The sequence below is a fragment of the Heterodontus francisci genome, chromosome 36, assembly GCF_036365525.1.
Source record: "Heterodontus francisci isolate sHetFra1 chromosome 36, sHetFra1.hap1, whole genome shotgun sequence".
NCBI lineage: Eukaryota > Metazoa > Chordata > Chondrichthyes > Heterodontiformes > Heterodontidae > Heterodontus > Heterodontus francisci.
In genome coordinates, this window is record NC_090406.1 from 3,525,785 (window position 1) to 3,548,192 (window position 22,408).

General features: G+C 51.6%; 1 protein-coding gene across 1 annotated transcript in view; it reads left to right on the plus strand.

The window, feature by feature from the left end:
- LOC137351331 (unconventional myosin-IXb-like) overlaps positions 1 to 22,408 on the plus strand; it is a 146,308-nt gene that overhangs the window by 69,131 nt on the left and 54,769 nt on the right. The window contains 13 exon segments of the mRNA XM_068015768.1: positions 1,323 to 1,424; positions 1,427 to 1,456; positions 3,049 to 3,075; positions 3,077 to 3,139; positions 3,744 to 3,860; positions 5,001 to 5,135; positions 5,564 to 5,685; positions 7,482 to 7,623; positions 8,773 to 8,971; positions 9,188 to 9,263; positions 15,741 to 15,854; positions 17,279 to 17,318; positions 18,213 to 18,335. Of these exon segments, the coding sequence (XP_067871869.1) occupies positions 1,323 to 1,424; positions 1,427 to 1,456; positions 3,049 to 3,075; positions 3,077 to 3,139; positions 3,744 to 3,860; positions 5,001 to 5,135; positions 5,564 to 5,685; positions 7,482 to 7,623; positions 8,773 to 8,971; positions 9,188 to 9,263; positions 15,741 to 15,854; positions 17,279 to 17,318; positions 18,213 to 18,335 (1,290 nt within the window).

The following is a 22,408-nucleotide window of genomic DNA, read 5'->3' on the forward strand; positions in this document are numbered from 1 at the left end:
TGGTCAGCACTGACCAACCAATCACAGTGCATCGAAGCATTGCTCTTCATATGTCGGATATTTGATGTGGGAGTTCCCCCGCCCTCCCACCTCTCCTTCCTCCCCGCCCTCCCCACTCTCCTTCCCCCGCCCTCACCACTCTCCCTTCCCCCGCCCTCCCACTCTCCCTTCCCCCGCCCTCCCACTCTCCCTTCCCCCGCCCTCCCACTCTCCCTTCCCCGCCCCTCCCCACTCTCCTTCCCCCGCCCTCCCACTTCTCCCTTCCTCCCGCCCTCCCTTCCCCCGCCCTCACCGCCCTCCCTTCCGCCCTCCCTTCCCCGCCCTCCCGCCCTCCCTTCCCCCGTCCCTCCGCCCTCCTCGTCCTCTCCGCCCTCCCGCCCTTCCCCGCCCTCCCTCCCTCCCCGCCCTCCCTAGCCATCCTCCCCCCGCCTCTCCGCCCTCCTCCCTTCCCCGCCCTCCCGCCCTCTCCCTTCCCCCGCCTCCCTTCCCTCCCTTCCCCGCCCTCCCGCTCTCCCTTCTCCCCCGCCATCTCGCTCTCACTTCCCCGCCTCCCGCTCTCCTTCCCCCGCCCTCCCGCTCTCCTTCCCCCGCCCTCCCACTCTCCCTTCCCCCGCCCTCACACTCTCCCTTCCCCCGCCCTCCTCCACTCTCCCTTCCCCCTCCAGCAGAGAGATGAAGTGAGCTCCAATCTAAGATTGTTTCCATTGGGTGATGAGCAGTGCAGGGGGGATGGTGGCATATTGGTAATGTCCCTGGACTAGTAACCCAAAAGACCCAGGCTACTGCTGTCGGGACATGGGTTCAAATCCCACCACGGCAGATGATGAAATTTGAATTCAATTAATCTGTGAATTAAAAAGCTAGTCTAATGATGACTATGAAACCATTGTCGATTTGTTGTAAAAACCTCTCTAGTTCACTAATTGTCCTTTAGGGAAGGAAATCTGCGTCCTTACCTGGTCTGGCCTACATGTGACTCCAGACCCACAGCAATGTGGTTGACTCTTAAATGCCCTCTGAAATGGCCTAGCAAGACACTCAGTTCAAGGGTAATTAGGAATGGGCAATAAATGCTGGCCTAGCCAGTGACACCCACATTCTCCCCCAAAACGAATAATAAAAAAAAAAGAAGGCATTGTAACATGTCAGCTTGTGGAAGAGCAGGTGGTGGGAGGAGAACCTCCTGATACGATGGATATAGATCTATAAATTATTGGAATGCACAGTTTTTAAATTGCCAAAATAAACAGACTGTTTATTGAATGTTTGTAGTTTTTGCAAAGCTCACCACTCGGTCCTGACAGCTCCCATTTCTCCTTCAGGATATTTTTTTGTGGCTTTCTGCAATTCTCTATCTTGGGAATGTTATCTATAAGAAGAAATCCACTGGCAGAGAAGAAAGTTTGGAGGTGGGGGCCACCCGTAGGTCCTGGACACCCTGTCGGAGCTGTTGAAGGTGGGTGTGTTCCATTCCAGAAAGCCAGTTGGTGCAGGATAGAACTGGAGCCAATCTTTACACACGATTATCGCTTTTATTTACAGAGATTCACATCACAAACATGCACCTCCTCACCCCAAAAACCACAGTCTGTCTGTGCCTATTTATAGGGACACAACTGAATCCCCAGTTAATACCCACCACCTGCACACAATTGAACACAATTATTGTACAATTAATAAGAGTGTGACAGAGATGACTCCCTATATATTGCCATTCCTACACTGTCGCTGGGTCAAAATCCTGGAACTCCCTCCCTAATAGCACTGTGGTGTATCTACACCTAAGGACTGCAGCGGTTCGAGAAGGCGGCTCACCACCACCTTCTCAAGGGTGATTAGAGATGGGCAACAAAATGCTGGCCTGGCCAGCGATGCCCACATCCCATGAACAAATATTTAAAAAAGCTCCTAGTAGGTTAATGTGCAGGTTTCCTTTCCAAATGGAATCAGCTGGGCTCAGGATTGGCTTGGTGGGTGCATATTCTGTTTGTTGAGCCACGCTGGTCAGGATGGGCCCTGGTTCTGGCCCTGGCACACAGATGATTGGCCCATTTAATGAGCTGCCAAAGCCACCTGGCTATCCGGGGAACTCGTACAACCTGACCCACTACTCCCAAAACCAATCCTCCCCACCCCAAAACCCGACCTCCAAACCACACCCCCCCTCCACTTCCCCAGAGCCAGCACCTTCCTCAAAGAGGGATGATCTTCTCTCTCATCTTCACTCAGGCTGTTTTCTAACGGATCTGCTTACACAGTATTTTCAGTGCAGGAAGAGGCCATTCAGTCCGGTGCCAGTGTTTATGCTGGCACACGAGCCTCCTCCCACCCCACCTCTCCATCTCACCCTATCAACATATCCTTCTATTCCTTTCTCCTCATGTGTTTATCCATTTTCCCTTAAATGTATCGATACTATTCACCTCAACCACTCCCTGTGGTAGTGAGTTCCACATTCTCACCACGTCTCTGGGGAAAGAAGTTTCCCTGAATTCCATTGGTTTATTAGTAGATTTTTATAGTAACTATCTTATATTTGTGGCCCCTAGAGTCATAGTTATACAGCACAGAAAACAGGCCTCTTCGGCCCATCGTGTCCATGCTGGCCATCAAGCACCTATCCAATCTAATCCCATTTTCCAGCACTTGGCCCGTAGCCTTTGTATGCTATTGCATTTCAAGTACTGATCTAAATACTTGTTAAAATGTTGTGAGGGTTCCTGCCTCTACCACCCCTTCAGGTAGTGTGTTCCAGATTCTAGTTCTGGTCTCCGCACACAAGTGAAAATCTTCTCTACATCTACCCTATCAAATCCATTCATAACTTTAACAATCTCTATCTGATCACCTCTCAGTCTTCTCTCTTTTCTAGAGAAAGGTTCACCAAGCCTGATCAATCTTTCCTGATAGTTGCAACTAATCAGTTCTGGTATCATTTTAGTGAAACTTTTTCTCTGCACCTTCCCCCAGTGCCTTTATTTGCTGTCTGTAAGTGGAAGTGCAATCTTCTGCTCAGTGTGCTGATCACTCTACTCTTGTGCTCCACAGGTCAAGCGGGACATGTTAGTTGAGGCTTTTAACAAAGAGGAAGACGGTGACAGTCGGGGAGAAGCTGATTTTGCCGTACAGCCTCAATGAGGTAAGTTACAAGGTAGCATTTGGCTCTCTTACCCCTCGATGGGGAAGCTTGGTTCTGGTACTGGGGAGAACTTTGCAGAACTCACCTGCATGGAATTTGTATAGGCCTGGCCAGGTGGGTCAGATCTGGACTGAGTCCAGTTTGGAGGGGAGACTCTTGCCCCAGCACATGCACACAAGATTCAGCTAACGAACATTGACAGTTCTTCTGAATTGGGAAATATTTTTAAATTGACCAGTGATTGGTGATAAATGTGCTGGGACTGAATCCCACACACAGCAGGAAGGGCTCAGGTTCCAATTCCAGGCTTGTATGAGTTAGCCAATCTCATTCTGTTGGTGAGAAGAGGCCTACAATTAACTTCAGCACCCCTGTACGTGAAGAGGCCTGATTGACATTCGACTGTGAAGTGAGAGTCTTGAGTGGGATTGCTATGGCTGTGATCCTAGATTCTCACAGGAGGAGAGGACACTACGGCCGAGACTAACCCTGACTGCAGGGACGGACACTATTGGCTGGAATCTGTGACCTGAACTAATTCAATCCAGGTATCGGTGCACAGTGATTTGCCCTGACTGGTTATTTTATTCTGTGTGTTTTGCAGGCTGTAACTACTCGCGATTCCATGGCCAAATCGCTCTACACTGCACTTTTTGACTGGATTGTTCTTCGGATTAATCACGCTCTCCTGAACAAAAAAGACATGGAGGAGTCAGTGATGGTAAAACAGCGTCTCAGCAATCATCTCTATAGTAACTGCGGGTTATGGTATGGGAGCTGGGACACAAAGGGGAGGAAGTGATGCTTCAGTTGTTTAGAACTCTGGTTAGACCCCAATGAAGTAACTGTGTCCCGTCCTGGGCACCGCATCACAGGAAGGATATATTAACCGTAGGAGACAACACAAATTCACCAGGAAGATACTGGGGATAAAAGGGTAAATTACAAGGATAGGCTGCATATACTTTCCTTTGAGTTTGGAATCTGATTGAGATATTTGAAAAGATGAAAGGATTTTATAGGGTGGATAGAGAGAAACTATTTCCTCTGGTGGGGGGTGTCCAGAACGAGGGGGCAGAACCTTCAAATTCGAGCCAGGCCGTTCTGGGGTGATGTCAGGAGGAACTCCTTCACACAAAGGGGAGTGGAAATCTGGAACTCTCCCCTGAAAAGCTGTTGCGGTTGAGGATCAACTGAAAATTTTATAACTCATTGGTAGATTTTTGTTGGGTAAGGGGGTTAAGGGTTACACACGGAACCAAAGTGGGGGGAAGGAGTTAAGGTACAGATCAGCCGATGATCTAAATGAATGAGCGAATAGGCTCGAGAGGCTGAATGGCCTCCTCCTGTTCGATATTCCATCCCCAGACTGAGCCAGTCACTATGATCTGGACTAACCTGGTCCTGGAGGGTAGCTCACTATGACCTGTGTTACCTCAGCCATGGTGTCTGTGCACAGTGAGCTGAATTATCTAACACCATCTAAAACAGTTCTGGAACTGTTCCTACTGATGAAGGCTCAGTCTCCCCCACTGCACAGTACACACGAGTGGATCTTAGATCAGGACATGTCGGCCTTACATGTGATGCCTCTGTGGTGGAGTAGCCAGCTGCTGCTCACTGTCAAGACTCATTAGGGTGAGTGGTTACCGCGCCCATAGGACTGTGCCCCTCACCAACGCTCAGTACCTTCGGGAGAGGAGGGGAGAATGGGAGGAGAACAGGATTGATAATATATCCTTACTGCACTCACCTGCTGTGTCCTCTCTCTCTCTCTCTCTCTCCCTCTCTCTTGTCCCCACCTTCTCCCTCACCCTCTTCACCCCCTCTCCCTCTCTCTTTCCTCTCACCCTCTCCACAGTGTTTGTCGATCGGAGTTCTGGATATTTTCGGTTTCGAGGACTTTCCAAACAACAGCTTCGAGCAGTTCTGCATAAATTATGCAAATGAGCAGCTGCAGTATTACTTTAACCAGCACATCTTCAAATTGGAGCAGGTGAGGAGTGACCTTTCACCCCCACACAAACCTGGCCTTTAATCCAGGACCTTTCACCCCTACACTAACCTTTACCTTAACCCTTTAATCCAGGGAGTGTGACTGTTCTTTCCAGTGACTGTAAACATTGGCACAGTGCAGTGCTGCTTCCTTGAGGGGGGAGTTTGATAGGTGGGTTCTTGGGGAAGGGACATTCCTGGGGGTGGGGGCTAGGAGGAATGGAATGTGTTGTGGGGCTGAGTGTCACTGCAGTCTCACTATTCCATTGGATGGGACGGACAGGGGTTCAGTGAGGGCTTTGTGGCAAACTGTTATTCTGCCTGAAGTTTTTTCCCCAGTGATTTTTAACATATTCGGAAGTTCACCCATCATCCTGTTAAAAGCAGCTCCCGTGTGCCCCGCCTGCAGTCTGACTGTTTGTTTTACAGGAGGAATATCAGAGCGAGGGGATCAGCTGGCATAACATCGATTACACCGACAATGTTGGCTGCATCCACTTGATCAGCAAGAAGCCAACTGGACTCTTCCACCTCCTGGACGAGGAGAGCAAGTATGAGTGGATTGGGGAAGGGGTCAAGAGCAGGCAGTGAGGCAGGGGGTTGAGGGAGGAAGGAACAGGAAGAGTGGGCCTGCATCAGTTCATGTTCCTGGATTGGAAGGAGAGGGTAGTGATATGGACAGATGGAGGAAGGGATGGACAGAGGGGTAGGGAGACAGACGGACGGATGGACAGAGGGGTAGGGAGACAGACGGACGGATGGACAGAGGGGTAGGGAGACAGATGGACGGATGGACAGAGGGGTAGGGAGACAGACGGACGGATGGACAGAGGGGTAGGGAGACAGATGGACGGATGGACAGAGGGGTAGGGAGACAGACGGACGGATGGACAGAGGGGTAGGGAGACAGACGGACGGATGGACAGAGGGGTAGGGAGACAGACAGACGGATGGACAGAGGGGTAGGGAGACAGATGGACGGATGGACAGAGGGGTAGGGAGACAGACGGACGGATGGACAGAGGGGTAGGGAGACAGACGGACGGATGGACAGAGGGGTAGGGAGACAGACAGACGGACGGATGGACAGAGGGGTAGGGAGACAGACGGACGGATGGACAGAGGGGTAGGGAGACAGACGGACGGATGGACAGAGGGGTAGGGAGACAGATGGACGGATGGACAGAGGGGTAGGGAGACAGACGGACGGATGGACAGAGGGGTAGGGAGACAGATGGACGGATGGACAGAGGGGTAGGGAGACAGACGGACGGATGGACAGAGGGGTAGGGAGACAGACGGACGGATGGACAGAGGGGTAGGGAGACAGACAGACGGACGGATGGACAGAGGGGTAGGGAGACAGACGGACGGATGGACAGAGGGGTAGGGAGACAGACGGACGGATGGACAGAGGGGTAGGGAGACAGACGGACGGATGGACAGAGGGGTAGGGAGACAGACGGACGGATGGACAGAGGGGTAGGGAGACAGACGGACGGATGGACAGAGGGGTAGGGAGACAGACGGACGGATGGACAGAGGGGTAGGGAGACAGACGGACGGATGGACAGAGGGGTAGGGAGACAGACGGACGGATGGACAGAGGGGTAGGGAGACAGACGGACGGATGGACAGAGGGGTAGGGAGACATGCAGAAAGGGAGAGGGTTGGGGAGAGTGGGGGGGGGGAAGGAATGGGGAGAGTACAATGGCTGAGGTACAGAGTGAGTGAGCTGATGTCAGTCTCTCTCAGCTGGATTTGGTTATTTGAGTGGGCTGTCCAGAAATATTTTAAATACAATGACATCCTGTGCTGATGCTCGGGGAGTCCAGCTCGGACGTAGTGGGGTTTAGAGCATGGAGTGTAAATCGATCTGGGGCTGCAGCTGTAATTCAGTTCCTATTTTGAAGTGTTGTATTCTATTTTCATTCTTAAATTTCCATTATAATTTTTGTGACTATATTTATAATGGACAAAGCCTATATAAACTTGACATACTGTAATTACACTGATCTGTAAACTAGTCACACTGTCATTGTAACCTCCAGCCAGTGGTGGCACAGTAGCTCCACTAGTGGCAGATCAATGTAATTACAGCACGTCAGCTTTCCATCAGGCAGTGTCCATTATAAATGTGGAGTTAAGAAATGAGAATGGGTGATGTGGACAGATGGAAGGTTTTATCATATTTATGGACAAATTGGACAGGAGTCACTAGCAGCGATTTTTGAAAGCTTTCAGGTAGAGTGTGAGAATGCTGGTGTAATTGTGTGAACACCGTATGTGTGCGTACGAGTGAGAGAGTGTGTCGTACTGATGTGGTTTGCCCTTTCTCCATTGTCAGTTTCCCGCACGCCACCAATCAGACCCTTCTGGCCAAGTTGAAGCAGCAGCACGAAGACAATCGATTCTTTGTGGGAACCCCGGTGATGGAGCCGGCCTTCGTCATCCAGCACTTCGCCGGAAGAGTCAAGTATCAGATCAAGGTGTGGACGAGCCCTGCAGACCATCTATTCCTTTAATGTCTCTCAATTTTCTCGTTCTCTTTCCGGAAAGCCCCTGCCCTTGCGAGGTACAGATGGGTTGAGTTTGGTGCCACACCGAACAGCTGATTCCCTGTGGGTCCCGCCCACAAAGGTCAATGATGAGCAGCACCACATTCACATCTGGTCCTTCCCAACATATACTTGCTTCCCATTAGGAAGTCACTGGACAGTGATCAGGAGCAGGAACCACTGCCCCCTCCTCAACCCCCTCCCCCACTCTTCATCGATATAGATCCATGGGAACTTTTAAATCCACCTAAGCAGGTAGATGGGGCCTCGATTTAAAGTTTCATCCAAATGACAATACCTCCGACAGGGCGGCGCTCCCTCAGCGCTGGCCCTCCGACAGGGCGGCGCTCCCTCAGCGCTGGCCCTCCGACAGGGCGGCGCTCCCTCAGCGCTGGCCCTCCGACAGGGCGGCGCTCCCTCAGCGCTGGCCCTCCGACAGGGCGGCGCTCCCTCAGCGCTGATCCTCCGACAGGACGACGCTCCCTCAGTGCTGATCCTCCGACAGGGCGGCGCTCCCTCAGTGCTGATCCTCCGACAGGGCGGCGCTCCCTCAGCGCTGGCCCTCCGACAGGACGACGCTCCCTCAGCGCTGGCCCTCAGACAGGGCGGCGCTCCCTCAGCGCTGGCCCTCCGACAGGGCGGCGCTCCCTCAGCGCTGGCCCTCCGACAGGGCGGCGCTCCCTCAGCGCTGCACAGGGTTATTCAGCCTGGATTATAAGGTTAAGTTTCCAATCTATGTCCCTGTGACTCAGAAGTGAGAGACGTAGCCATAGATCCACAGTTGACATGGACCTCCTGACCTGGGCAGGGATGTGTCCGACAGTCAGCTCTGGATTGTGTGGTTAATATTGGAAGCTGGGATGTGTATTCTGTGTCTCTTTTTTCTCTCTCTGTTTCCCTCTCCCCTCTCTCCCCCTCCCCCCTGCTCTCCTCTCCCCCCCCCCCCCCCCCCACCACCCCCCGCTCTCTCTCCCTTCCCCCCCCCCACCCCCCGCTCTCTCTCCCTTCCCCCCCCCCCCACCCCCCGCTCTCTCTCCCTACTTTTCCAAGATGACTGATTTCTGATTTCTTTCCAAACAGGATTTTCGGGAGAAGAATACAGATTACATGCGACCTGACATTGTGGCGCTCCTGCGGAGTAGTGACAGCGCTTTCATCCGGGAATTGATCGGGATGGATCCCGTGTCCATGTTCAGATGGTCGACCCTTCGGGCTGCTATCCGAGCTGTAGCTGCATTCAAACAGGCTGGGCAGCATTGGGCACAGAAAATCGCAGCAGGTACAGTGCTGGGTGTGAGGGTCTGAAGAAGAAAGGGTGATGGGCGAGGGTTGAGGGAGGGGGGGGTGACAAGGGCTTCCTGGGGGTTGGGGGTGTGTGGAAACAGGAGGGTCAGTGGTGAGTGAAAGAGGGTGGGGGGCAAGCGTAAGGGCTGGGGGGCGGTGGTGGGGGGTTGAGGGTGTAGTTGTCACTCTGTTGCTGTCCCCTCCCTTGCAGGAATGTTTCGCCGTGGCTCCCGTGTGTCTCTTGGAGAACTGCAGCGATCAAACACTCCAACAGAAAAAGCCTATCGGTAAGAATCATTTTGGGGGGAGTGTGTGTGTGTGGAGGTTGGAGTGGGGCGAGGATTTAACCCTAAAGTGCCAGTCACTGCCAGAGCAAACAGAGTGTGTGGCAATCAGTACCAACAGCGCCGAGTTGGGGTTAAAGCCGCAATAGTGGGGTAACTGGATGAGTGTGATCAGCAGGAACAAACTGACTGGATTCACTGCTGAAGGCTGCAAACATTATAAATAGTGTCTGGGAAGAGAAAAGACTGGGTAATGGTTTTTAAAAAAAATTTCCGGGATGTGGGCGTCGCTGGCTAGGCCAGCATTTATTGCCCATGCTTAATTACCCTTGAGAAGGTGGTGGTGAGCTTCCTTCTTGAACTGCTGCAGTCCATGAGGGGTAGATACACCCACAGTGCTGTTAGGAAGGGAGTTCCAGGATTTTGACCCAGCGACAGTGCAGGAACAGCGATATAGTTCCAAGTCAGGATGGTGTGTGACTTGGAGGGGAACTTGCCGGTGATGGTGTTCCCATGTATTTGCTGCCCTTGTCCTTCTAGTTGGTAGAGGTCGCGGGTTTGGAAGGTGCTGTCTAAGGAACCTTGGTGCGTTGCTGCAGTGCATCTTGTAGATGGTACACACTGCTGCCACTGTGCGTCAGTGGTGGAGGGAGTGAATGTTAGAGAATGGGGTGTCGATCAAGTGGGCTGCTTCGTCCTGGATGGTGTTGAATTTCTTGTGTTTTTGGAGCTGCACCCATCCAGGCAAGTGGAGAGTATTCCATCACACTCCTGACTTGTACTTTGTAGATGGTGGACAGGCTTTGGGGAGTCAGGAGGTGAGTTACTCGCTGCAGAATTCCCAGCCTCTGACCTGCTGTTGTAGCCACGGTATTTATATGGCTACTCCAGTTCAGTTTCTGGTCAATGGTGAACCCCAGGGTGTTAGTGGGGGAGTCAGCAATGGTAATGCCATTGAATGTCAAGTGGAGATGGTTAGATTCTCTCTTGTTGGAGATGGTCATTGCCTGGCACTTGTGTGGCACAAATGTTACTTGCTACTTATCAGCCCAAGACTGGATATTGTCCAGGTCTCGCTGCATTTCTACACAGACTGCTTCAGTATCTGAGGACTCATGAATGGTGTTGAACATTGTGCAATCATCAGTGAACATCCCCACTTCTGACCTTATGATTGAAGGAGGGTCATTGATGAAGCAGCTGAAGATGGTTGGGCCTAGGACACTATCCTGAGGAAGTCCTGCAGTGATGCCCTGCGATGATTGACCTCCAACAACCACAAGCATCTTCCTTTGCGCTCGGTATGACTCTAACCAGCAGAGAGTTTTCCCCCTGATTCCGATTGACTCCAGTTTTGCTAGGGCTCCTTGATGCCATACTCGGTCAAACGCTGCCTTGATGTTGTAGCTCTACAGAACAGCTTGGCTAGAGGTGCGGCAAGTTCTGGAGCACAAGTCTTCAGTACTATTGCCGGAATGTTGTCAGGAACCATAGCCTTTGCAGTATCCAGTGCTGCATATGGATGTGGGTTGCTTCAGTATCCGAGGGGTCGCGAATGGTTTCTTGATATCACGCGGAGTGAATCGGATTAGCTGAAGACTGTCATCTGTGATGCTGGGGACCTCAGGAGGAGGCCGAGATGGATCATCAACTTGGCACTTCTGGCTGAAGATGGAAGCAAATGCTTCAGCCTTGTCTTTTGCACTGATGTGCTGGGCTTCCTCATCATTGAGGATGGGGATATTTGTAGAGACGACTCCTCCTGTCAGTTGTTTAATTGTCCACCACCATTCACGGCTGGATGTGGCAGGACTGCAGAGTTTAGATCTGATCCGTTGGTCATGGGATCGCTGAGCTCTGTCTATCGCATGATGCTTACGCAGTTTGGCACGCAGATAGTCCTGTGTTGTAGCTTCACCAGGTTGACACCTCATTTTGACGTATGCTTAGTGCTGCTCCTGGTATGCCTTCCTGCACTCTTCATTGAACCAGGGTTGGTCCCCCGGCTTTTTGGTAATGGTAGAGTGGCGGATATGTCTGGCCAAGAGGTTACAGATTGTGGTTGAATACATTTCTGCTGCTGCTGATGGTCCACAGCGCCTCATGGATGCCCCATTTTGCATTGCTAGATCTGTTCAAAATCTATCCCATTTAGCATGGTGATGTTGCCACACAACACGATGGTGGGTATCCTCAATGTGAAGACGGGACTTTGTCTCCACAAGAACTGTCCGGTGGTCACTCCTACTAATACTATCATGGACAGATGCATCTGCAACTGGTACATTGGTGAGGACGAGGTCAAGTATATTTTTCCCTCTTGTTGGTTCCCTCACCACCTGCCGCATACCCAGTCTAGCAGCTATGCCCTTTAGGGCTCGGTCAGTAGAGGTGTGACCGAGCCACTCTTAGTGATGGACTTTGAAGTCCCCCACCCAGAGTACATCCTGTGCCCTTGCTACCCTCAGTGCTTCTTCCAATTGGTATTCAACATGGTGAAGCACAGATTCATCCGTCGAGGGGGAGTGGTAGGTGGTAATCAGCAGGAGGTTTCCTTACCCATGTTTGACTTGATTCCATGGGACTTTATGGATTCCCAGGGCAACTCCCTCACGACTGTATACCACTGTGCCACCACCTCTGGTGGTTCTGTCCTGCTGATGGGGCAGGACATACCCGGGGATGGTGATGGCAGTGTCTGGGGCATTGTCTGTAAGGTATGATTCTGTGAGTATGACTATGTCAGGCTGTTGCTTGACTAGTCTTGGGACAGCTCTCCCAACTTTGGCACAAGCCCCCAAATGTTGTTAAGGAAGACTTTGCATGGTCAACAGGGTTGGGTTTGCCATTGTCTTTTCTGGTGCCTAGGTTGATGCCGGGTGGTCCGTCCGGTTTCATTCCTCTTTTTAGACTTTGTAGCCGTTTGATACAACTGAGTGGCTTGCTAGGCCATTTCAGAGGGCAATTAAGAGTCAACCAAATTGCCGTGAGTCTGGAGTCATATGTCGGCTGAACCAGGTAAGGACAGCAGATTTCCTTCCCTAAAGGACATTAGTGAACCAGATGGGTTTTTACAATAATCGACAATGGTTTCAAGGTCTAGAGTAGCTTTTTTTTAAAATTCCAGATTTATTAGTTGAATTCAAATTCCACCATCTGCTGTGGTGGCATTCAAACTCTCGACCCCATAGCATTAGCCTGGGGCTCTGGGTTACTAGTCTACTGACATTCGCTGTGTACCACTGCCTCCCTCCGTGTGCCGTGTGTTCTTTGTGTGGTTCATTGTGCCGGTATTATAATGGTCTGCCAACCTCCTGTGGCACTCCCTCTGGTGGCAGAGAACAGTTATCCCACTTTCCCATTTATTGTTTCACTCAAGGGAGTAATTCCTGATGCCGATCGGCAAATGTCTTCACTCAGTCATTGCTGGCACAGTTGGCATTTATTGCCCCGTTCCCCTAGATGCCCTGAGAAAGTGGCAATGAGGGTGTTTAAACTGAGGGGCTTGGTTAGTAAGTTCAGAGGGCAGTGTAAGAGTCAACCTCATTGATGTGGTACTGGAGTTATGTATAACTTGCATTTAAAAAGCACCTTTCAAATGTCCCAAAGTGCTCGACAGGTGTGTTATCAAACAAAGTTTGACACTGAGCCACATAAGGAGATATTAGGACAAGCGACTATAAGTTCGGTTAAAGAGGTAGGTTTTAAGGAGCATCTTAAAGGTGGAGAGATTTAGGAAGGAAATTCTAGATCCTATATAGGCCCAGACCAGGTAAGGACAGCAGCTTTCCTTCCCTAAAGGATTTTTAAAAATTCTTTCATGGGATGTGGGCGTCACTGGCAAGGCCAACATTTATTGCTTATCCCTAATTGCCCTTGACAACTGAGTGACCTGCTAGGCCATTTCACCCACATTGCGGTGGGTCTGGAGTCACATGTAGGCCAGACCAGATAAAGACAGCAGATTTCCTTCCCTAAAGGACATTAGCGAACCAGGTGGGTTTTTATGACCATCAGTAGTTTCATGGAACCATTACTGAGACTAGGTTTAATTCCAGGTTTCTTTTTCATTAATTAATTAGAATTTATTGATCAATTGAATTTAAATTCCACCAGCTGCCATGGTGGGATTTGAACCTGTGTCTGCGGGGCATTAACCTGGGCCTCTGGATTATTAGTTCAGTGATATTACCACTATGCCACTGTCTGAACTAGTTGGCTTTTTATGACCATCCAAATTCGCCCTGGTGGGATTTGAACTCGTCTTCTCTGGATTAATAATCCAGTAATATAACCACTGGCCTACCAGTTTCCATGGTCTCGCTGGAGGATCCAGTGTGTAGACCACAGTGACTTTGTTCACCTATAAACCATGTGCTTCAGGGAAGGAGGTTAGTTCAGTTTCGGGTCCATAATACGACCAATAGGCACCATTGCAGTTATGTTGTTTTATTACTGTTTGTGTTTGTGTTTAAAAAAAACATTTGTGAATTCAAATGAAACTTGGTGCATATTGTGTCTCTGCCCTTAAAGGGCATCGAGTGTGTTGTTACTTGAGGCAGCCAATGGCAATGAAAGGATTGGTGAGATGGTTCAGTCTGCCTTCGTCTGCATGTCTGTTTTACAGCTGCTCTGTGCTCGATTTTTCTTTTGAAACCACTTGTGAAGATTTCAATTTTGAGGCATTTGAAGACATCTTGCTGTTGTAATGAGCAAAGAAGCAAGTAAGAGAAAACTCCTCTGCAGCGGAGGCAGTGCCCAAGGCAAACAACCTCCACAGCCTGTGTGTTAGTGCCACGTCTTAAGGCGTGCTCAGTACAGACATCAAGCTGCCCTTCGATTGTCCGGTCCAGTCAATTGGAGATAAACATCTTCTTGATCCAGGCTTAGAATTCCAATTGATGCAAACCTCTTCCCATTCGCTCCCATTGTATAGAGTGCCCCACCGGAGAAATAATAACTCTGTATCTATTGTATCAAATCCTTTTTAACTGTTTAAAGACCTTGATTAATCAGCCCTCAACCTTCTAAACACAAGGAACAGGAACTACATCTCTGCAATCAATCTTCAAAATGGAATCTTTTTAGCCCAGGTATCAGTCTGGTGAATCTGGCCTGCACCTCCTTCACAGCCAATATATCTTTCCTGAGGTGCAGTGCCCAGAACCGAACACAGTTATTCCCAATGAGGTCTGACCAGTGCTTAAGACAAACTATAGCAGCACTTCCACCCCTTTGTATTCCAGTCACCTTGAGCTAAATGCCAACATTCCATTAGCTTCTTGCTTACCGTTTCTACCTGACCGAATTGAACTCTAGGTTTGGATCATTTTTGTTTTGTTTTCCCAGATATAAAACCCCTGCACTAGTGAAATTGGCAGAAAGTGACTGAGTGTGAGTTGTGTTTGACACACTGGCAGGTGGTCTGTTGTCTGACACAGGGTGGCCCTCTGGGACCTTCCGCCTCTTCCTGGAGATTTCAGGTCTCTTCATCTTCAGTAATTTTTGGCTTGACGCCTCTTGAAGATCCAATTACGATGGGGAAGCCAGACCCCCTGGAAGTGGCTCAGAATGGCAGTGAAGGAAGTGTAGGTTTGGTGGGCGATGGTGGTGAAGGGAGGGATGGAACAGAGAGATGTCTGTTTGACAGGTTCGGCTAACCACAGTTCTGTTTGATCACGTGGAAAAGCAAACGGAATATCACAACTTTGGATTTTCTCTTTGCTTGTGTGCCTCCCTGTAATCGAAGGGCCAAGGTAAGTAATGGTGGGAAATGGAGATGGGATCCGACGGCTGTTAAGGCTGACTCCTGTCTGAATATTGCCTCATGGTCAAAGGTTTTCCATTTCAGTTTTTAACCCTCTTACCGAGACTCATGTTGAGTGACAGTTGTTTTCTATTAATAGATTAACCTAGAAATGTGTCTCTTGCTTTTTAATTTGTTCTTGGTATGTGCCCATCCCCTGAGGGCATAAGAGTCAACCACATAGATGTGGGATTGGTGTCACATGGAGGTTCCCTTTCTCTGAAGACCATTAATTACCCAGTTTGAGTTTTGACAACAATTCAACAGTTTTCATTCCTTTCCACAAATGAGCAGATTAATTGATTTCAGTCTTGCAGCTTGCTGTGCAGGGATTTGAATTTGTGATCTTTGTGCCAGTAGCCCAGCAGCAGACTCAATCCCAGCTGCTTGCTGGGTTTGGGGTTAACAGTTGGGACCTGCAGGAATATCGTTAACGGCATGTGGCTCTCTCACAATCTGCTGAGACTCTGGGTATCAATGGGCTTCGGATCATGTCGATGGTCTGGTGTGGAGCCTAGCTGCTATGTTGACTGCCCTGTTGAGAACTTTTGTGCCCTTTTTTGGTGATTGGTCCTCTCTCTAACCTTCTCTCTCTCTCTCTCTCTCTCTCTCTCTCTCTCTCTCTCGCATGCTCTCTCTCTCCCTCTCTCTCTCTCTTGGGAATGGTCTGCCAGTGAGTTGCATGCCCAGTTGATGAGGAGCATCCGGGGATGGGCTGAGTACAGTGATGACTCCCACACCCGCCTCAAACCGCTGAGATGCCACGAGAGACCCCACAGCCGCTACCTGTGAGTTTCCTTTGAGACCTAAAGCTGCCCTGGTTCCTTACCTTTAGACCAGTTTTCTGTTTTCTTTTCTCTGGGTGTAAAGATAATTCGGAAACCTCAGGTGTAAATCTCTCCGATATGTGACCGTGTGTGTAACCACACCCTAACTAAACAACCCAAAGACAAGTTGGAAGATGTTACTGCCTGCTCAAGCTCTGCTCCTTCTCACCAACTCCACTGAGGAAATGGAAAAGCTTTGCAAGAAACATTTAATCCTCTTGTGGAGGGTGGAATGAAGGGGAGGAGGGGGTGGGGGAAGGTCGATGCACTAATTTGTAAGCTTGCTGCACCTTGAACCAAGTGGTGGGTAGGTGCTGAGAGTGAAGACCCCAATGATTGATGTAGCTGCACCCAGGAGAAAGGAGAGCATATAACTTCTAAAGAGAAGCTGGAAAGCCATTGATTGAATTACTCAGAGTGCATGGATTACTGAATACTTAGTGAAAATTAACATGCTCTGTCATCTCAGGGTATGGTTTGGAAATGGTTTGGGCCAAACTTGACAGCTCACCATAATATAAAAGCAAAATACTGCGGATGCTGGAATCACTCAGCAGGTCTGGCAGCATCTGTGGAAAGAGAAGCAGAGTTAACGTTTCGGGTCAGTGACCCTTCTTCGGAACTGGAGAGTTCCGGCCAGTTCCGAAGAAGGGTCACTGACCCGAAACGTTAACTCTGCTTCTCTTTCCACAGATGCTGCCAGACCTGCTGAGTGATTCCAGCATTTCTTGTTTTTATTTATTATTATTGACAGCTCACCAGTCTTGCTGCTGAGAATCTCAGTGCTCATGCCTGTTAAATAACTGCAGGGGCCATTTGGAAATCCTTCTTTGAGATGTGATGCTGGGTTGAGAGTTTGGTAAAGTTGGTTTATTGCCAATTCAATATGACGTTCTGAAACCAACTGCCTGTCAACAACACCTACATCCAGTGTCATGCCCTCCTCCAGTGGGGCAGGGGGCCCCCCCTCCCCCCCCCCCCCACTCCTCATCCAGCGGGGCAGGGGGCATCCCCCCCACTCCTCGTCCAGCGGCCCAGCTCCCTCCCACCTTCACTGGCGTGGGCACTAAAACCCACCCACCACCCCTCCAGTGAGGTGCCTCCCCACCCACTCGCTCCTCCCCTTCTGCCCACAGCCCACCCAGTGGCCACTGTGGGGATCACTGGGGAGCTTGTCGACCCAATGAGTTTGTGTTCATGAGCTCCATCACTAAGGTTGACGATAATTATTCAGCCAATCCTTGCACCTTCGGAACGGGCAATTTCAACCTATCAGCAACTTGCTTTTTGCCTGTGGTGCCTGACTCTCACTGCTTGCTGATTGGACTAACCCTTGCGACACTGTCTTGGAAAAACATTAAAATAACACTCTGATATTTCAACAGGAAAAATAAAGGTTTGAAACAAAAGCTGATCATTCCCAAGGTAAATGTCCTTTCTGATTGTGTTTTAATTTTATGAATTTTGCTGTTTGACATTCAGGTTAAAATAATGAGTTGGTGACACTTCCAGAATCAGCTGTTCTACTTAGTGAAGTAGCTATTCAACCTGTCTTTAATCTCTGTGTCCATGCAGCCAGTAACTGGGTAAAGGAACAAATAACCTCCTAATGTCTAAACCTCAAATTGGTGATATTAACTTGTTCAGATAATATTATAAAAGTTAGGGCTGGCCTTTCCTGAGATAGTGAGAGTTATAATTGCCTCACTGCCTGGTGTCCAAGTGTGCAGATCCATGGCTAAGGTGCCTGTGCTAGTGGGATTGGGATTGAGAGGGTTAAGGGCTTATGTTTCCAGTCAGACCCCTCCCTGATGCCCTATCTGGGGTTCTGTATTCCTCATTTATTGCAGAAACCAAGCCCAGCAGTGGGACTGCCCAGAGTTCTGCTGCAGAAACTCCTTAAGCTCTGTGTCCTTGTAATTTATTTATTGTTGCTGGGCCAGTGTTTGTGTCTCGTGCTCTAAAGGCATTGATTGGGATTCAACCACCGAGCGTAGGATTCAGCTCGTATGTTGGCTCAGACTGTGCAGGGGCAGCAGGTCCTCTTTCCGGGAGGACTTCAGTCACCCAGTAGCGTTTTTATAACAAAATGGCAACTTTTGTGGTCCCAGATTATCAGATTTATTGAACTTAATTTCACAGCGTGCCCTGGTCAGGTTTAAACATGTGATCAATGAGTTGTTGAACCAGTCTGAAAACCACAGGTGAGCTGAGCTGAATGTTACTGCCTGTTAAATGTCTGTTAAATGCTCAATGTGTTCTATGTTAAACCAAACTCTCGCACATTCCTTTCTCACTCCGATCTTCATCCTTCTCCAGAACCTCATCGACTCGGGTTCCTTAAAGCACATTGTCCGAATGACACTTCACGATCGCACCACCAAGTCCCTACTGCACCTACACAAGAAAAAAAAACCGCCCAGCATTAGTGCACAGTTCCAGGCAAGTATTCAACCTGTATTTCTTTTCTTTTGTAGAGAGGGAGCTTTACTCTGTATCTAACCCCGTTATTTTACTTTTTTTCTTTCGGGGGGCTTTACTCTGTATCGAATCCCTGTACTGTACCTGTCCTGGGAGTGTTTGATGGGGACACTGTAGAGGGAGCTTTACTCTGTATCTAACCCCCGTCCTGTACCTGGCCTGGGAGTGTTTGATGGGGACAGTGTAGAGGGAGCTTTACTCTGTATCTAACCCCCGTCCTGTACCTGGCCTGGGAGTGTTTGATGGGGACAGTGTAGAGGGAGCTTTACTCTGTATCTAACCCCCGTCCTGTACCTGGCCTGGGAGTGTTTGATGGGGACAGTGTAGAGGGAGCTTTACTCTGTATCTAACCCCCGTCCTGTACCTGGCCTGGGAGTGTTTGATGGGGACAGTGTAGAGGGAGCTTTACTCTGTATCTAACCCCCGTCCTGTACCTGGCCTGGGAGTGTTTGATGGGGACAGTGTAGAGGGAGCTTTACTCTGTATCTAACCCCATTTTTTTTAAATATTTTTTATGTCGAGGGGGCCTTTATTCCTCAGGCCCCCTTTATAAACGTACTTATATTTTTAAAATAACTTTATTAAAACAAAGAAACAAAAACTCAAATGAAAATGCCATTTTCGGCGTCGACAATGTACTCCAGTCCCTGCGGTGCCCACTGGTCGCGGAAGGCCTCAAGCGTACCGGCGGACACCGCATGCTCCTTCTCCAGGGACACCCGGGCGCAAACGTAACCGCGGAAGAGGGGCAGGCAATCGGGGAGGACGGAACCCCCGAGAGCCCGCAGCCTGGACCTGTGAATTGCCACCTTGGCCAGGCCCAGGAGCAGACCGACGAGGAGATCCCCCTCCCGGCCCACGCCCCTCCGCACCGGGTGCCCAAAGATCAGGAGCGTGGGGCTGAAGTGCAGCCAGAACATGAGGAGCAGCCCCTTCAAATACTCAAATAGGGGCTGCAACCTCGCACACTCCGTATAAACATGGAACACGGACTCGTCCAGGCCGCTGAAAGCACAGGCGGCCTGGGAGTCCGTGAACCTACTTAAAAGTCTGTTGCACGGGACTGCCCTGTGCAACACCCTCCACCCCAGGTCCCCGATGTAAAGGGGGAAGACTCCCGCGTAGAGAGACCTCCATCGCCGTCAGATGGCAATGCAGACCGCCAGGGCGTGTCCGGCCGGCTGACGAGGGCGAGGAAGTGGAGTGTGTGCAGGAGCAGCCCGTACAGGAAATCCCTCCGCGCCGATTGGAATGGCACAGAGGGCATTTCCGAGAGACGGCTCGGGTTGTGTGGGACCGGCTCCCGAGGAGGGTTTTGGGGCCTGGGTCCGATAAGCAGTTCTGGCCGAGCGGGGGTCAGCTCGGCCGGGAGCGCTCCGCACTCCCGAGCCCCCCTCGCCACCCACAGTGAGGGGCGTCCCGGGGGTTTCCTGGAGGCGACCATGTTCCAGACTCGGAACAGATCCTGGTAAAAGACAGGCAACTCCCTCAGAGAGGCGCGGCTAACGGACTCCGCTGGGAGCTGCGTGTCATCTTGAAGGCAGTGACACTGGCGGAAAAAATACATCGCCAGTGCACACCATCTGGGAGGACGCTCGACATACAGGTATCTCTGCAGGGTCCGAAGGCGGAGTCGCAGCCTGGGTGCGGACGCACACCAGCGACTGGCCACCCTCCTCAATCGGGAGACTCAGGACCGCGGCAGAGACCTAGTGTTTCCTCTTGCCCCAGAAGAAATCGACGAGTTTCTTCTGGATCTTGGTGGCAAATACAGGTGGCGGGGCCAAAGTGACCAACCGGTACCACAGCATGGAGGCCACCAGTTGGTTTATGACCAGCGCTCGGCCCCTGTAGGAAAGCACTCGGAGCAGTCTTGTCCAGCGTCCCAGCCGAGCGGTGACTTTCGCCTCCAACTCCTGCCAGTTTGCCGGCCAGGCTTCCTCAGCGGGGCTAAGGTGGACTCCCAGATAGAGGAGGTGCGTGGTGCTCCATGCAAAAGGTGTCATCTCCTCCGGCACGGAGTCCACCCGCCACTGACCCACCAGGAGTCCGGAACATTTCTCCCAATTGATCCTCGCGGAGGACACGGCTGAAAAGGTCTGCTGGCAGTCGCGCATCCTCCGCAAGTCAACGGGATCTGTGATGGCGAGGAGCACGTCGTCAGTGTAAGCCGAGAGGACGAACCGCATGGCCGGCTCGCGCAGAGCCAATCCCGTCAACCTCCTGCGAAGCAGGCACAGGAAGGGCTCCACGCAGATGGTATACAATTGGCCGGACATGGGGCATCCCTGACGCACTCCTCTCCCAAAGCGAAGGGGCGCCGTCAAGGACCCATTAACTTTGACTTGACGTTCTGTGGCGGCGTATAAAAGTCTGACCCGGGCCACAAAATGTGGCCCAAGTCCAAAAGCGCGCAGAGTCCCGAAAAGGTATTCGTTATCCACCCTGTCGAATGCCTTCTCCTGATCGAGGGAGAGAAAGGCGACCGACTGATCAGTCCTCTGGGCAAGATGGATCAGGTCCCGGACCAGGTGGATGTTGTCCTGGGTGGACCGGTCCGGGATCGTGTAGGACTGGTCGGGGTGGATCATGTGGGCCAGCACGGAGCCCAGACGGGGAGACATCGCCCGGGCAAAGATCTTATAATCCGTGCTGAGGAGCAAAACCGGACGCCAGTTTTTAAGCAGGCGGAGATCGCCCCTCTTCGGCAGCAGGACGATGACCGCCCTGCGCCACGAGAGGGGCATCTCCCCGGTCGCCAGGCTTTCCCCCAGGACCCACGCGTAATCGTCCCCCAGGACGTCCCAGAATGCCCTGAGGAACTCCACGGTCAACCCATCCAGCCCTGGGGATTTGCCCCTTGAGAGCTGGTGGAGGGCGCCGGTCAGCTCCGCCAACGTGAGCGGAGCCTCCAATCCTTCGGCGCCCTCCGGGCTGGCCTGCGACAGGTCCTCCCACAAAACTCTGCGCGCATCCTCGCTGGACGGATCCGGAGAGAACAACGCACTGTAATAAGTACGGACCAGGAGGCCCATTCCCTCCGGATCCATGATGGAGGATCCGTCGTCGGCCAGCAGCTGGATGAGCTGCTTACGGACCCCCCGCCATTTTTCCAGCGAGTCAAAGAAGGGTGAGGCGCGGTCCAAATCTTCCAGGATCTGGATCCGCAACCTCATGTACGCGCCTCGGGACCCTATGAGCTGCAGGTCCCTCAGCGCGCCCTTCTCTTTGTACGCCTGCCACAGGGCCGGGTCCACGACGGCATGACCGAGGCGGGACTCCAAGTCGAGCACCTCCCTCTCAAGGCGCCCGACCTCGGCTTCCCGCCTCTTGGTCGACCCCTTCGCGTACTCCTGACAGAAGACGCGGATGTGAGTCTTGCCCACATCCCACCATAGCCTCAAGGAGGGGAAGCCCCCCTGCTTCCTTCTCCAGTCGGCCCAGAATCGACAGAACGAGTCCCGGAATCGCTCGTCCTCCAGCAGCCGGTTGTTAAAGTGCCAGTACACGGACCCTGCCCGCGTGCGGAGCGGAGTGAACTCCGCCCACACCAGGCGGTGGTCCGAGCACGGCACCAGCCGCATGGAGGCCGCCGAGACGCGGGAGATGTACGCCTGCGAAAAGTAGAGGCGGTCGATTCGGGACCCTCCTTCTCCAGACCTCCACGTGAAGGCGCTGGAGTCGGGATGGAGATTCCGCCAGACGTCCACCAAGTTAAGGGAGCTGATCAGTCCCCTCAACTTCTCCACCGACGCTTGGCCGCGCTGGGGACCGGAGCGATCCCCCACCTCGAGGGTGCAGTTAAAATCCCCCCCGAGGATGATGCACTCGCCGCTATCGATGGAGCTCAAGAGAGCGGACACTTCTTCAAAGAAGCGCGCTTGCAATGCGCCGGGCCTGGGCGCGTACACGTTCACAAAGTGGAGCGGCACGCTACCCAGGCGAACGGCGAGGTGGAGCAAGCGGCCCGGCACTAGCTCCTTGACCCCCAAGATCTCCGGCTGAAAAGTTGGGGCCAACAAGATAGCCACCCC